The sequence below is a fragment of the Papio anubis genome, chromosome 14 (assembly GCF_008728515.1).
Source record: "Papio anubis isolate 15944 chromosome 14, Panubis1.0, whole genome shotgun sequence".
NCBI lineage: Eukaryota > Metazoa > Chordata > Mammalia > Primates > Cercopithecidae > Papio > Papio anubis.
This window is the reverse complement of record NC_044989.1, coordinates 93,940,296-93,956,311: the sequence shown is the minus strand read 5'-3', so window position 1 is coordinate 93,956,311 and position 16,016 is coordinate 93,940,296. Positions and strand designations below refer to the sequence as shown.

General features: G+C 45.8%; 1 protein-coding gene across 3 annotated transcripts in view; it reads right to left on the bottom strand.

Annotated features, from left to right (window-relative positions):
• Window positions 1–15,223, bottom strand: part of EDAR (ectodysplasin A receptor) — a 71,187-nt gene extending 55,964 nt beyond the window's left edge. Inside the window, exon 1 of one of the 3 annotated variants that reach the window (XM_021925174.2) lies at window positions 15,006–15,223. In XM_021925174.2, coding sequence (XP_021780866.1) covers window positions 15,006–15,131 — 126 coding nt within the window. In that variant the 5' untranslated portion in view covers window positions 15,132–15,223. The remainder of the gene's footprint in view (window positions 1–15,005) is intronic. The other 2 variants (XM_009184918.3, XM_021925170.2) reach the window with 2 other exon arrangements.
• Window positions 15,224–16,016: the final 793 nt, after the last annotated feature.

The window sequence follows — 16,016 nt, the reverse complement described above, 5'->3', positions numbered from 1 at the left end:
CCTCCCTTCTCTCTCTCTCTCTCTCTTTCTTTCTTTCTTTCTTTCCTTTTCTCTCTTCTTTTTTTTGACATGGGGTTCTCAATCAAGCATAGCTCACTGAAGCCTCAAACTTTTGGGCTCAAATGATCCTCCCGCCTCAGCCTGGAGAGTAGCTGGGACTACAGGTGCATGCCACTGCCTGTAGCTAATTTAGATGTGATGTCTTTATGTAGAGCATGTTGTATCTCTGTTTACAGGGCTGATGGTGTTTAACAGCACTTGAGCCAGCCAGGGCCAGATCAACTAGGAAGCACAAGAGATTGTTTATTCGTTCATATTCTGACATGATGTGGCTGAAAGCTGGACAGTGTGTGACTTCATCCTGAACACCACAAGGCTCCAAGTCTGCATTCTGGATGTAACACACAGCCATGTGCTGTCCCCTCTGCTCTGCTGGAGCTGCCCTCAGCCTTCATCCCTGCCCTTGCTCCTTTCATGAGTCCAGTTCTCCAGGAATCAGATCTTGGGCTGGAGATGTAAGTGCGAGATATTTATCAGAAACTTTGGAATCAACACTGTTGGCAGAAGGGGCAATACATTCTCAGCACAGGGATGGCCCTACAGAGCTGTCCTGAACTGGAGCAAGGGGCCCAGGCCTTCACACATCCACATTAACCAGGTCTCCAGGAAGGGGTGTGACCTTGCATGAGGCAGGCTTCTTCAACCAAGGGTAGCTGCCAGGTGGGGGACTCAGCTGCAGCCTTTGTCTGCTGTCCATTGTGCAGCATCTGGGACACTGATGCTTCTGTATTGAAGGGGCCACTTGAGAGCCAGACCTCTCATAATCCAGTTATTTCTTGCACTTGCTCACCAGGCTGATAACTACCTGCCCTGGGAGTTTCTCAGCATCCCGAGAGGATTCTATGTAACTTGAAGCCTTTTTTCAGAAACCCATCTTTCCCCTTCTCCTGGTTATAGGAGCTCAGTTCCCCCTGTAGCAGCTGTGTCTTGGAGGGTCTTAATATCGGTCTTCTGCATTTGTCCAGGCCAATGCCATGTAATTCCAATGACCACACTACTGTACAGGTACTGAAGAAACTCTGAACTTAGCAAATGGTCACAAAGAACTGAACCATCAATTATTTCTGTTAGCTGGGCAGCATTGTGTCCAAGGTCATACGGGAATTCGACCAGAAAGGCCAGGATGTCTTATGTGATTATTGTACTAGCAGGTAGTGAACTCCAGGAAAATTGGAATGAATTTAATATAAAGCACAACTTGATGGGAGGGGCTTATTCTTGTCAAAATTTAAATGTGTGTTTAAATTTATTGTTCCAAATCCTATATGCAATCCTGTATAGATATTGGCACAGGTATAAAGGTGATATGGTTTACAGGGAAGGGCACTGGATCAGGATGGGGCCTTGGGTAAGACACTTCACTAAAGCCTGCAATTTCTTTAACTGTAAAATGAGGGTCTTATTTTAGATCATTCTAAAAGTTCTTTTAGATCATTCTAAAAGTTCTTCCATTTCTGCTAGTCCATGAGGTTCTCTTAGATCTATGATATGCAGTGAAAGCTCTTGGCAACACTGTATCAGAACCAATGCCTGTGTTATGGACTATCTTCTCAAATCACAGTTATATTTCAATTAATTCGGCAGACATTATGATCTTCACAAGGTCTCTTGACGTACCGAATGGTGTACAATGATGAGTAAGACACAGACTTGCCCTTGACACTCTTACAGTCTAATAAGAGGGCTTAGATCCTAGACAAAGGACCATGCAGGCAGGACCAAGAATATTTTCACAAAGAAGCAAAAGCATGGTTTTTTCTTCTCTTGTTACTGCTTTGTTTTTTCATTTGTTTGTTTGATGGAAGGTCAAAAGGGAGAAATCACATTGCTAGTTAGGCACACTGAAGAAAGTTTCATTGGTGAAATGGTGGCATTTGGTATCATCGCAAGGACCTGAAAGAGGGGAGAGAATTTCAGGTATGAGCACCATGTGTGGAGGGGCCAAAGTCGGGAGGTGCAGGTCCTGGGGCAGCTTGTTTATTGATTTGGTTGAAACGATGGGTTAATGTGAAGGGGATTGGGAGATTGGGTAGAAGGTAGTTTGGTGACTAATTACAAAATACCTTAAATATCAGGATTTTGTTTCCTTTAAGTACACAAGATAGGAGAGGGGGATTTCTGAATAATGAGGACATGATGAAATTGTTTAAATACTCTATTATGCAGATTAGGAAGGTTCAATTGATCTGACTTTAATTCACTGCTTCTCTCTCCTACAGCCTCCAATACATTGTTAAGCCCTTCTGGTGAATTTTTCATTTCAGATATACTTTTCACTTCTAGGATTTCCTTTTTAAAAAATACTCTCACTTGCTCTGCTGAGATTCTCCATCTATTCACTGATTAAATCCAACTTTTTCTTTAAATCCTTGAACATATTAATATGAGTCGTTCTAAAGTCTTAGTTAATTCCAACATCTGGATTATCCTGGGCTCTGTTTCTATTGAATTCATTATTTTTGGATTATGGGTCACATTTTCCTACTTCTTCATATGTGTGGTAATGTTTTATCATATGCCAGACATCGTAATGATATGTGGAATCTACTTTAAATAGCACTGAGTTTTACTCTGGGCAAGTGTCAAATTACTGGAAGATCCTCCTGAACCTGTCAGGCTTGACTTTTTTCTTTATTAGGGTTGATCTATTTATGGTTTTGCTTTTAGTTCCAAGGCATTATCCTTATTCCCGAGGTATAGACTTTCTGAGGTCTTTTTTTTTAAATTTTTAAATTTTTGTCTGTATGTAGTAGGTGTATATATTTATGGGGTATGTGAGATATTTTGATATAGGCATGCAATGCGTAATAACCACACCATGAAAAGTGGGGTATCCATCCCCTCAAGCATTCATCCTTTGTGTTACAAATAATCCATCTGTGCTCTTGGAGTCTCTACTGGATGCTCCAAGTGGTAGCTGAGCTTTCTGCATTCTGGCTAAGCCGATGCTTCAGAATTGCCTATCCCTGTGAGGCATCTGAGCTCTCTGCTCAGCCCTTAGCCCACAACAGCTGCTCTCTGTTGTCTGCTAGCTTGTGCCGAGTCTTGGCCAAGACCCACAGGTAAACTTCATGCTGATTTCTGGGACTTTTTTCTGTGCAGCACTCTCTTCTCTGGTATCCTCTTCCACAAATTCTAGATACTTTATCTCCAAACTCTGCCTCTTCATTTCATTAAGACATCCTTCCTGCTTGGTCTCACTGCAGTCTACAAATTCCCTCTGGCTAGGAAGCCGGGGTGAATGGGTATATTTTACTTTTCTTAAGGATCACGGTCCAGTGCTGTTTGTTGTCCAATGCCTGAAGACAGTTGCAGTTACCTCCCATACTTGTCCAGTTCTACAGTTGTTTTTGGTGGACCAGGACACAACCAGATGATTTTCTAGGAAGACTAATTTGGTGGTGTCATTGTCTGATGAATGTGACTGATGAGACACTTGAGGCAGCTATGTGAACAAGGACCTAAGGTAGGCTGGTGGCAACGGAAACAAAAAGGAAGCACCAGAAAACTGGCGGGAGGAGAGGACAGTTAGGCAGGAGAAAATGGTTCTGAGGCTTTGAGTCTTTCCTCTGCTCTTCAACACCATTTGTGTGCCCAAGAGTCAAATGAAGTTGAATCAGACTGGTAAGAAGGATCAAGAATATGGATATCCTTTGAAATAATGTTTTTCTACATATTATGAGTGAGACACTAAAGATTATCAAGATCCTAAAACTTCTTAGGTTGCTCCTGAAAAGCATGATAAGTCTTCTAGGGTCAGACAAAGAGAATTAAAGGAGTTCCTCTCTTTGTATAAGACTATCCCCTCTACGATCTTTTGCTATGGTCTCTCAGTGAGGAAAAGTGACACACCTTATCCACCAATTCCCTCACCATATTCTTATAAAATCCTGCAGTTATAGCAACCTAGATAACATAGATGGCATTTCCACGCTGTGTCCTAGATCATTTTCTCTTTAGAATGGAAGATCCTGTTCCAGAGACCAGCAGCAGATGGTGGTGTGTGGGCAGATGGCTATACATCAAGACCTATACCCCAAGATACATGGGCTGCCATTTTCCCATCTTAATGTATATGTTTACCATTTGAATAGCTCATTACTTAAAGGAATTTCACAGGCATTCTGCAACCAACCTGCCCTCTCTCAGCCTGCTAACTTTGGACAGGTGTGGTGGTCTCTATCCCATTATGTGGCTACCAGTCCTGAAAGTATCCTTGGAAAAGTCTCCCCACCCACTCTCCTTGGCAAAATTGTGAGCCATGTGCTTTGCTCTTTTCATCTTAGTCAACGCTCATCGCACCCAGCCCTGTGCCTGGTATATATGGTCCTTGAATTCTATGTCTCTGTGTCTCTGTTTTCCTCTGTCCCATTCCTTCAGTAACTTTTATTCAAGCATCTGTCACTGGGAAGATAATCTTTTTTTTTGAGACAGAGTCTCGCTCTATTGCCCAGGCTGGAGTGCAGTGGTGCAATCTCAGCTCACTGCAACCTCCACCTCCCAGGTTCAAGCGATTCTCCTGTCTCAGCCTCTTGAGTAACTGGTATTGCAGGTGCCCGCCACTATGGCTGGCTAATTTTTGTATATATATATTTTTAATTGAGATAGGGTTTCACCATGTTGGCCAGCCTGGCCTGGAACTCCTGACCTCAGGTGATCCACCTGCCTCAGCCTCCCAAAGTGCTGGGATTACATGCGTGAGCCACTGGACCCGGCCAGGAAGATAATCTTATACAGGAACTCCCACCAGGCTGTGAGCGACTGGCATTTCTCCCCCAGGGAAGTGCTCACAACTAATTTTAATAATAGCATTAAAGGGTAGTGATGATAAGAACAGGAGTCTGATGTCTGATTTCGTGGGTTCAAATCTGGGCTTAATTTACTAGCTATGCAACTTTGGACAAGTAATTTAAATATCTCTGTGCTTTGGTTGTCTTATCAGTAAAATTATGATATTTATAGAACCTAGGTCAGAATGTGAGGATTAATGAGAGAAATTAAATGAGATGATGTGTATAAAGTATTTACAACAGTAAATGCTAATGAATGCAAGGTAATATAATTATTTTTCAATTATGGAAGAATTGGAAAACAAAAGAAAAATATAAAGAGGAAATAAAATCATAACCCATCAGTTTTGGGTTTTGGCATTTTCTTTCAGTCCCTTATTTGTAGAGATGTATATATCTTAAAAGATATATACATTTTAAAAAATGAAATTAGGCCAGGTGCGGTGGCTCACTCCTGTAATGCTAGCACTTTGGGAGGCCGCGGTGAACAGATCACCTGAGGTCAGGGGTCGAGACCTGCCTGGCCAACATGGCATTGTGGCGCATGCCTGTAATCCCAGCTACTTGGGAAACTGAAGCAGGAGAATCACTTGAACCCAGGAGGCGGAGGTTTCAGTGAGCCAAGATCACACCACTGCACTATAGCTTGGGTGACAGAATGAGACTCTGTCTCAAAAAATAAAATTAGAGGTTGGGCACGGTGGCTCATGCCTGTAATCCCAGCACTTTGGGAGGCCAGGGCAAGTGGATCACGTGGTCAGGAGATTGAGACCATCCTGGCTAACATGGCAAAACCCTGTCTCTACTAAAAAAAAATACAAAAAAAATAGCCGGGCGTGGTGGCAGGCGCCTGTAGTCCCAGCTACTCGGGAGGCTGAGGCAGAAGAATGGCGTGAACCCGGGAGGCAGAGCTTGCAGTGAGCTGAGATCACGCCACTACACTCCAGCCTGGGCGACAGATCGAGACTCTGTCTCAAAAAAATAAATTAAATTAAATTAAAACACTGTTCGGGCTACTTGTGGTTTGACTATTTCATTCCCTATTGTCTTAATTATTCTTAACAACAGCCTTTTTAATGGATTGAAGTATCCCATCATATGAACAAGCCATAATTAAATCAACCAATCCCCTAATGTTTGCCCTTCAGGTTGGTTCCCAGTTTTCACTATCATAAATATAGTTGCAATGAACATCTTTGTGCCTGGCTGGAGATGCCTTTTTTATACACTCTGAAGAGCAGAAGTTAAAGGGCATGAGAGTGTTATGATGCCTGTAGAGGTGTCCTCTAAAACTTGGAGATGACTTTGGTTTGGTTTCAGGTAGGAACACCATTTGGTTTAGAATACTGGCATTCCTGATGCTCCTCCAATCCCTCCATGTCCTCCGCTAGCGCTGCACCTCCACTGCTGGTCTCTCACGCCAGCAGGTTCTGATGTTTACCAGTGCATTCTGGGTAGCGAAGAAACTTCACATGACATTGAAATCTGGCAAGGCGCAAGACTCCCTTGGGTGCTTTTCTGGTTAGATGGTTGACTGACAGTGACATTTCCCTCATAGATGCTTGATTATGGGCAGTTCCTTCCATCTGCTCAGCCGCCTTCTTGTGTCACCAGAATTTGCTGAAAATATTTGGGTTATGATTCATTTTGCATATCCCTCCTTGTCCTGGACTTTTACGATTAGGATCCCAAGTTTTGAAGCTCAGCAGAAAAGGCGAAGGCTCTTTGATTTTTTTGAGACAGAGTTTTGTTCTTGTTGCCCAGGCTGGGGTGCAATGGCAGGATCTCAGCACACCGCAACTTCCGCCTCCCAGGTTCAAGTGATTCTCCTGCCTCAGCCTCCCGAGTAGCTGGGATTACAGGTGCCCACCATCATGCCCGGCTAATTTTTTGTATTTTCAGTGGAGACAGGGTTTCTCCATGTTGGTTAGGCTGGTGTCAAGCTCCTGACCTCAGGTGATCTGCCTGCCTCGGTCTCCCAAAATGCTGGAATTACAGGCGTAAGCCACCACGCCCAGCCAAGGCTCTCTAACTATGGGACCTGCATTTCTACACTTTCCCCAGGCCTTAATTCCTTGAAATCTAAGTGAGGTAACTGGCCTGGGTGCCACTGACAGCCAGTTCCAGCCCTCACACTGCAGCTCCACCAAATTTCTGGTGGGCTCCCAGGTAGCTGTTCACCTTCACTTCATGAGACAGAGCAAAGCCTGTTGTTTATCGGCAGAGATGACCCTGTTTGAACTCCCTTGCGGAAGCCAAAGGTCTTAGTCACTGGTTTAGGAAGTCACGGGCAGGTAATGCCATCTGTTTGGGCATATCTAATCACTGTTTTGGTTTCTCATGACAGTCCTTCAAATAGAGAGCTATAAATCAAGTGGCCCTAGGCTCATGGAGGCCCTCCAGCGGGCTGGATGGTTCTATCAGGTTCTGCCTGCCATCTGATTTCTTCACCCTCCTCTGCCGCAGAGGTCCTCAGGCTCCATGCTTCTAATCCACAGCCACACACCTGGATAAACGTGGGTTAAGTGTAGGTGCCTCCAACTGCATTTACAACATAATTGGTGTGGCCTTACAAACTATTTGACGTCCAAACCCCATCCTTCACCGGGCCTACCAGGGGAGGCGAGCGGAGGTGAGGAGCCTCACAATCCGTGTTTTTTCATGCATCCGAGTTATTCCGAAGCAAAGGGTATTTCTTTCCCCTTTTGCTCCTCTAATTGATGCAGCTGTTGCCTAGCCTCATCTGCATTAAGCTAAATATTATGTTTTTGTAACGTTTTTGATCTTCATTAATTATAGCACAGGAAAGCTGACAAAAGCAACCTGTCTCTTTAATATAAACAAGATTAATTGCACAGTTCCTGCATAAAATGAACTACCAGCAGTTTAACAAAAAATGCTTGTCTTTAAGCAGCCCTTCGGATTAAAAAAAAATCAAAACTGTTACAGGAAGTGCCAAAGCTGCCAAATTACCATGCCCGTGAGCCTCACCCTCATTATCAGACTAAACGAACGCACACACCCCTGCACTTTCATCCTCCTCCAGGCCCAAGAAAAAGAAAGGCGGGAGAGAAAAAAAGGGCCTTTATACAAAGAAGTGTCTCTGAAGTCTGGAATGCACCCTGGCTGTTTGAAGACAAGATTTATACCTGACACCTTTCCTTAAGCTCACTGTTGAGACTCGCCTGTTTTCAAATCAACCGCAGACTGGCTGCTTGAGGTACTTCAGCTCGTAACGACCACATAATCTAAGATAAATACACAGGGAATTGCTATCACTTTCATTAATAACCATGAAATAGTCATTCCTTTAGCAGGAAAAAAAAAACAACAACAAAACTCAGGCCAGTGCCTTCCATGGGCTAAGGTGGAAGGCTCACAGGGTGGGTGTGCTCAGGCAGGGGGCAGAACTGGGGGGCACGGCAAGACACTGGACCAGGACGCACAGCATAGAGGGCAGAAGGACAGTGGGAGGGCACCCCATAGCCACTCGATTAGCAATGGCAGAGCCAGGAGTCAGTCTCTGTGGTTAAGAGGCCCCAGTCCAGCTCTCAGGCCTCTGCAGGTGACTTTTGTTGGAACACCCCAAGATATCTGGCCCAGGAGACCTAAAGCTCAAGAGCAAAGCTTCTGATTTTGTCGAATGTTGTGACCTTACGGCCACTTGGAAGTGTCAGCCAGAGATAGTGGGCTTTCCAGGCTCATGGCTGGCTGGGAAATGGCACCAGGTTTGGGGCAGGTGACAACACAGTTCACGAGAGAACCTGAGAGCCACATCCACATTATAGAATGCCACTGTCCTGCAAGTCCTCATGAAGTGGCCTCCATGGCCAGTGGCTGAGGCCATTGGAATTGGCACCCATGAAGAACGGGACACTGTGCTCCCAAAATCATGCTTAGAAAGTGGGCTAGAGCCAGAAAAATATGTGTGTCAACACTAGCTCTCTGTGGCTTTCCATGAATTCCTGACTCTGAAACAGTTAGACTCGTGATTAATGCAGTGTACGTGCGGCATGCTGGTGGCAGGTGGCCTGAGGGAAGCCAAGGCTTCAGTAAAGCTGATGGGGCCATTGCAAGGCCAAGTTTGTGCAGAGGGGCAGATGATGGCCTATGGAGCCGTGTGGTCTGGGATCTGGGAACTCTCACAGCCTTGGGGATGCAGAGATGATCTGGTGTTGGAGATTTGTTTTCCCAAAGAGCAAGACACGCAGCAGAGAAATCAGAGCTCCCCAGTGTCTGCAATGCAGGGGGCGCTGTGCTGTGACTTGGGGCTCTCCCTGATCCAACCCAGTGCATGTCCTCCTGGGTCTTTCACGAACAGAATATTGCATCTTTCAATGCTTTGTTTCTCTGTGATGCTTAAAACCTGTGCCAAGATGACTCAGGTTGTCAGGTTTCCAAGGGACCTGGTTCTCACAGCAGTCATGGGACTGAGGGGAGCTGGGGCCTCACACACCCTTGGGGCTCCAGCCAGGCCAGTGCCAGATGTGGCGTGTGCCCTGGGTCTCAGCTCTGGATACCCGGTGAATGGCTGCCGGGGCAGTGGGCAGTGGGGATTTTGCCTTTCCCCAGCATACATCTGCCTTCTGAGAGCCAAATGTCTGCAGGGGATTCAGGAGCTTGATGAGGAGCGCTGGCTGAAAATGAGAAAGACGTGTCTTCCGAGACACCAGCTTTTCCACAGGTCTCTCAAGAAACTCAAGCCTTCTCTAAACACACTTACATATACAACAAGCACACACGTATCCGCGCAAAACCAACACCTGCCCTACATGACATTCTCCATCCTAGACCATGTTACGCGGTGCTATACTACATGGTCCCTTTCCATTTAAAACATGCTAGTTGGCAGCCACTCAGTCAATGTCACGATGCACTAACGCGGCCACGGTGGCTCTGAGAAAGCAGTGCCCTCCCAGAAGGGAGGCTGGGTGCTGGCCTGTCCACCCTGCACACCCTGTGGCTGGGTCCACTGATAGGACAGGGTGCTAAGAGGAGCGGGGTGGGGATTCCAGCCCTGGTTCAGTCTGGCCTGGGTGTCCTGGCAACCACCAGTTATCCCCGGGGTTGCAGTTTCTCTATTTGTCCACGGCAGCCCCAAACTGAGGATTCCCCAAGGTTTTAACTCTGTGTTTTTAGGATCTGGTTTGACACTTTCCTAAGAGACTGTCTGAACAAAAAAAGTGATCACTGCCTCAGAATGTTTAGTGGGGGGTGGTCTATGTTCTCAAGACGCTCTTGCTGATGAATACCTCTATGGGTTCACCTGCAGTGCTCCCCCAAAATACAGGATACCAGAATTTTTCAGAGCAGGCAAAGAATGAGTATAATCTGGAATGTTTGGAAGATGGGGGCATGAGGAGCCAGGGCAGGGTGCACACCTGTCTCTGCTGCCCCGTCAGCCAGCAGAAGAGTGGACGACAACTTCCACCACACTGGCTCAGTCACTGATAAGTTTTCCATTTTTTTCACATTTTCCTGATTATAAAAACAGTCTATACTAATTGTAAAAAGTTTTCAAGTATGTCAAAGTATAAAGAAGAAAACTAAAAATCACTGCTGGTCCTACTATATGGAAACATTATTGAGATTTTGATATATTTCCTTTTATTATGTATAGATATATAGATATATCATTAGGAGTCATATTGTATATTGAGTTTTGTATCCTGTTTGCTTAAGGATTTAATGAGCCTCTTCATTTGAAATACTCTTCAGGAACATGGCTGTATAGTATTCCACCATGTGAATGTACCAAGAGTATCCCCTAAGGTTGGACATTCAACTTTATTTCAATGTTTTTCACTATTACAATGAATGCCACAACGTACATAAAAGACACAGTGGACAGACTTCTAATTATTTCTTTAGAATAGAGTCCCAGTGGTCGAATTGTTGGGTCAGAGGTCAGGCATATAAATGAATGGCGTGTGAGCACACATGGATGCAGAAATGCTCGGCCACCTCCCGACCAGCACTGGAGCAGGCCCTGCAGGGTGGCCCCCGCTGCAGAACCTTTGGGCCTGACCCTGACTGGGTTTTGGAGGCCCAGAGAGAAAAAGAAGAATGACCACAATTTTTAATGAAAGGATAAAGAAACAGATTCAAGAAAGGGAACAGTTGCCAGCCCTTTCCCTCCTAAATAATTAAGAGGGGGAGACACACTGCAGCCTGGGGACCTCTGCCCTCAGGACACACTAGTGTAGGCTGGCCTCCCCTCACTCACTCAGGGGCGTCCGGTGCACCTAACACCAGTGGAGGTAGGCAGGGAGGAGCCAGCATTGGAGCATAGCTTCTCTGGGACCAGCCACCCTCCTTGGCTGTCCTGCCCTGCTCACAGCCAGGCCCTCTTCAGAGGGAGGTAGAGCTCCTGGTTCCCGCTGCTTATGTCAGATTCATGTGCCAAAGGCTGAACTACTCTTTTGATTATGGACGTTCTGCAAAAACAGACACTTACATTAAATAAGCACTCATTGGCAGATGGTGTTATAATTATGTTTTCTTTTCTGAAACTCTGTGGTCAGAACGCATTCATTCTCATGCAAGGGGCCTTGGGCACAACTCAGCCTTGGGTGGGCGCAGAAAAGCCTGGGGGAGGCTTCCTGGAAGAGGTAAGAAGTGATCAGGCCCGTGTTGGGTCTTTTAACCTGCTGTTGCTCTCTCATGGCCTAAGCCCGGGGAGAGAGACCCTTGCTTCACACTAATGGCCCCTGTGCTGGAAACGAATGGAAGCCGTGAGTCCATAGCAAGCATGGCTGGGCCAACTCTCATTTTTCCAAGTTAATATTTGTAAGAAAAACTCTAGTTGTGTTCAGGGAAATCAAAGAGGGGAAGCACAGCCGTAAGTTAAGTCATGAGCTGTTTCTCCTGACACCTCTCCCAGAATCTAACAGTTTGGATAAAATCCTGGACAGACTTTTTTCTTTGTGTAAATCACAGAAGGAAATCCACAAAGATGTCCAAGTGAGACTGTGAACTCCCTGTCTCGGCAGCCCCCTAGGCTTTCCTTAGGGTCCCTGATGGCAGATAGTGCATTGCAGATTGCACTGAGATGCTCGGACACTCTCACAGCCTTTCACACATGTGAACCAAAGTTCATTTGCAGGAAAATCTTATGAAATAGTGTTGTCCCTGTCTTACAGATAATGAAATGGAGGATTCAAGAGTTTGGGATAATTGTCAAAGCTCAAACAACCAGAAAGTGATGAAAAAGGAACGCAATCCAAGGGCCTTCCATGCAAAGGCCACCTCTTGCTGGCATGACACCATCGCACACACACTCTTTTCAAGATCAACCGCAGTACTGTTCTGTCCAAGAGACTCAACAGAATGACGCTGAATTAAAAGCAGAAATCCAAAGATCCTCACTCTTCAATGGTTTTGTCAACGATCTACAAACAAGAGATCTGCAGACAATCCCAGTGTTGTTCTAAGATAAGGAGAGATAGCTACAGAGATGCCAAGGACAGGGAAGCTGACTGTGCACTTGTCTTACCCTTGTCAGGAACATCTGTGCCAGCGATCAATGGAACTGAACAAAGTCTGGTGGCTCTGTGTCAGTGAAGTTCGCTCATTGTCACTTGTAAGTCCCCTGTCCAGCCCTGCAGAGGCCACAAACCGCTGTAGACCCCTAACTTCAACCGTTTGAGTGTGTGCACGAGTCGTACAACAAAGACATATTCCAGTTTTGGGAAAATACATCTGAAGTTTTACATGATGTATTCTTATCTGAAATTCTGTGGCCAATGTAAAAGGGCTACGTAAGCAAAAATCATCACGCACCACACACTGTTAAATTGTTCACAGCAACTATGAGAAAAGAATTCAGTTTGCTTTCAAGGGCCCTTCGAAATCTGTTTCTAGGATGCCCAAAGCCGACGTTCTAAAATTTAAGAGATTCGAATTATAAAAATTGCACAAGGACATTTAAAAGAAATTAAGCTTTCTATTTGAAAGTGGATTCACGTGCACTTGTTCGTGATAATACAGAGATAATACAGATAATACAGGGAGATCCCATGTCCCCCATTACCCAGTGTACCCCAACGGTTTCATCTTGTAAAATTACAGGATGATAGCACCTGCACAGTCAGGTGTGGACAGCAATATAGTCAAGATAGAAGACAATTACAAGAGGGGTTTTAGAGACTCCGTTTTATAAAGCTCCATGATCTGCAAAAGCCAGCAGCCCTCTCAACAGAAGAATGAACCCGGGAGCTCTGCAGAATGTTGCGGCCAATTCTGGGCAATTCCCAGGCTGTGGGTATCACAGGACTGCCTGGCCTGGGGCCTGCAACCTGCAAAGAGGGGCCCTTCCATCTGTAGACTCTTCCTTCTCTTGGGAAGATGAGGCAGAGGGAGGAAAGTGTGAGCTAGCTGGAGAGACACCCACACACTCAGAAGCAGATGACCACGGACCGAGGAGCCAGTAGGATGAGCTCTGGCTGGAGCACGGGCCAATCCCGACTCACTTCTTGGACCGTTTTCCTCAACCATCAGCTGAGGCAGCTGAGCCTGGCACTGTCCAGGACTATGGCCGCTGTGGCTGCCGAGCCTGAACTGTGGCCAGTGTCCCTGAAGCACTGAGTTTCTCATGTTAATGAATTCTACTTAATTTAAATTTAAACAGACACATATGGCTGTGCCTACCCCACTGGGCAGCACAGAAGATAGTCTTTCAGATCCCTCCCACCCCCTGAAATGTTCTAATTTAAAACATCCAGGCTTATATAGATGGGGCACGTTTTTTATTTACTCCTGGGGAAACTGAGACTCTGAGGGATCCAGGACTTTTCTGAGGTCCCACCGGTGAGCTGTGCTACAGCCAGAAGCCCGTGCCAGGTCATCTGGACTCCAGTTCAAATCTCAGTCTCTGCCACATGATGCCACGACTCAAAAGCAGTCCCACTAACAGGGAGCTGTGACGAAAAGGGATCAGGTCATGGAGCTGTTCATCCTTCCCTAGACTGAGGAGGAACCCCAAAATATGAGAACTAAAAGTCCCTCCTCTAAGAGGAAATCAGGTACTTTGGGGAAAAAAAACCTCAACAAAATCCAAAAACCCAACCAAACCACAGTCACCAGTGAGTGAAATGAGGATAATCTTTTAACAACAAAGGGACTGCTGTTGAAAGAACTAGCTTTCTCTGAGCAAATGGAGCAGCAAATAGCACTCCCATTTCAGAAAGAAAAAGTGCTGGAGGCGTGTCCACAGGAGAGCTTCCCAGGGCTGGAATCCACACTCTCCCTTACACCACACTCGGCGCTCACTAAGTGACAGCAGGCAGCAGCTGTTGGCTTGCTTCTACCCAGAGAGCTGAGGTTCCTAATCAGAAGACCTTCCAGAGAGCCACAGACCCCAAATGTTTGGAAATAATTCCACAAACCGTGTAGCATGACAAAACATACTTAACAACAGCACGTCTGGAATAAGGAACGATTCATTAATTCTAATTAAATCATATAAAGTTCAGCTTAACATTTAAAATTTTTTTAATGATCTAAGACTCTCTTCAAAAGCACAACCTGCCTTTTACGTGAACATTCTAAAAACTTACTTTAATATTCCCCTGAATATTTTTTAATTACGCCTCCCACTCAGAAAAGTGTGTGTGTGCGTGAAGCACGTGTGCGTGTGTGCGTGTGTGTGTGTGTGTGAAGGGTAGTGGTTTGTTTTTTTTTTTTGAGTGTCCGGAGTGTCATGATTACATCTTTTAATGATAATAAATGGGCCAGGCACGGTGACTCATGCCTGTGATCCCAGCACTTTGGGAGGCAGAGGCAGGCGGATCACGAGGTCAGGAGATCGAGACCATCCTGGCTAACACGGTGAAACCCCATCTCTACTAAAAATACAAAAGCAAAATGAGCCGGGCGTGGTGGCGGGCGCCTGTAGTCCCAGCTACTCGGGAGGCCGAGGCAGGAGAATGGCGTGAACCTGGGAGGCCGAGATCACGCCACTGCACCCCAGCCTGGGAGACAGAGCGAGATTTCGTCTCAAAAAAAAAAAAAAGATAATAAATGACCCAGTTGTTCCCAGATACAGGTCTTTTGGGGAGAGAAAGACATTACAGACAGGAAGATCCTTAGAAGGTTTTTACCCCGTCAGGATTTTCTCCTCTTTGGCTCTACTGGCTTTGGGTCTTTTCCTCTTACCTTTGGGTGTCTGTGTGCCTCCTTCCTTCTCATTTGGGTGACTGCTGCAGTGGGAGAGCTGGGCACCTTCCCTAGGTGTGTAGTAATTGGGGTTTGATGTAGGAGAGGTGTGACTGCTCTGTGCATTGATGTGGTGATGGGGGGCTGGGGTTTTAGCACATCACAGGAAATTCAAGATGGGCCTTTTGATGTGCGGCACCCTCCCCTCCCCTCCTGCATCATGTACTGTCCCTCCACCTTTCCCTTCTGTGCTCCCCCCTCTCCCCCCCAGGCAAAGATGTATTTCCTGAAAACTGGAAAAACCAGGTACTATCAACCTCAAATCAGTGCCAATTAAATTCAGTTATAAAATTCGGGCCTTGTCCCTCATCTCTGAGTGACACCTTCCCTTTTACCACTGGGGCTGTTAATACCACAATGAAAACATTCAGCATCACCATATCCTTGGATCTAAAGCAGTTTATAGCCTTGAACTTCTGTAAAGAAAGTCATTAACATATCAAGGTGTTTTGATAAGACCAACTTTGAAGCAAGCCTCTCCTCCTGGTCTTTTATCCCCTCTGCCATCTTACGTATCAAATTTCAAGAATGCAAAGACCTATCTGCCAACATGTTGTTGCCTACTCAAGTTCTGTCTTTGTTATTTCTGTTATCAATATTTTAAAGTCAGATGATCTTTGCAATTAACACATGAACTTTGGGTGCAGGGTTTAGATTTACTATGCAGAGACTGGCATTAAGTCCCTTCAAAGCTTTAAGAAATGCAGGGGCATTGGAGGCCAGTCACAGGCGGAGCTCCTGTGGAGTGACTCCTCACAGGGCACAGGAAGTCCTATGCCTCATGTCACGGGACCCGGTGCAGTTATGTAGGGTTAGAGCCTGTGGTCTCAGCCATACCCGGTGCTCTTTCAACCTGAAGACTATGAGGAAATGGTCAACTTCCGTCTGAACAAAAGTCATCAGAGAGTTCTGTGGTGCCCAAGTGCATTCAAATAGGAAGGAAACCCTGCT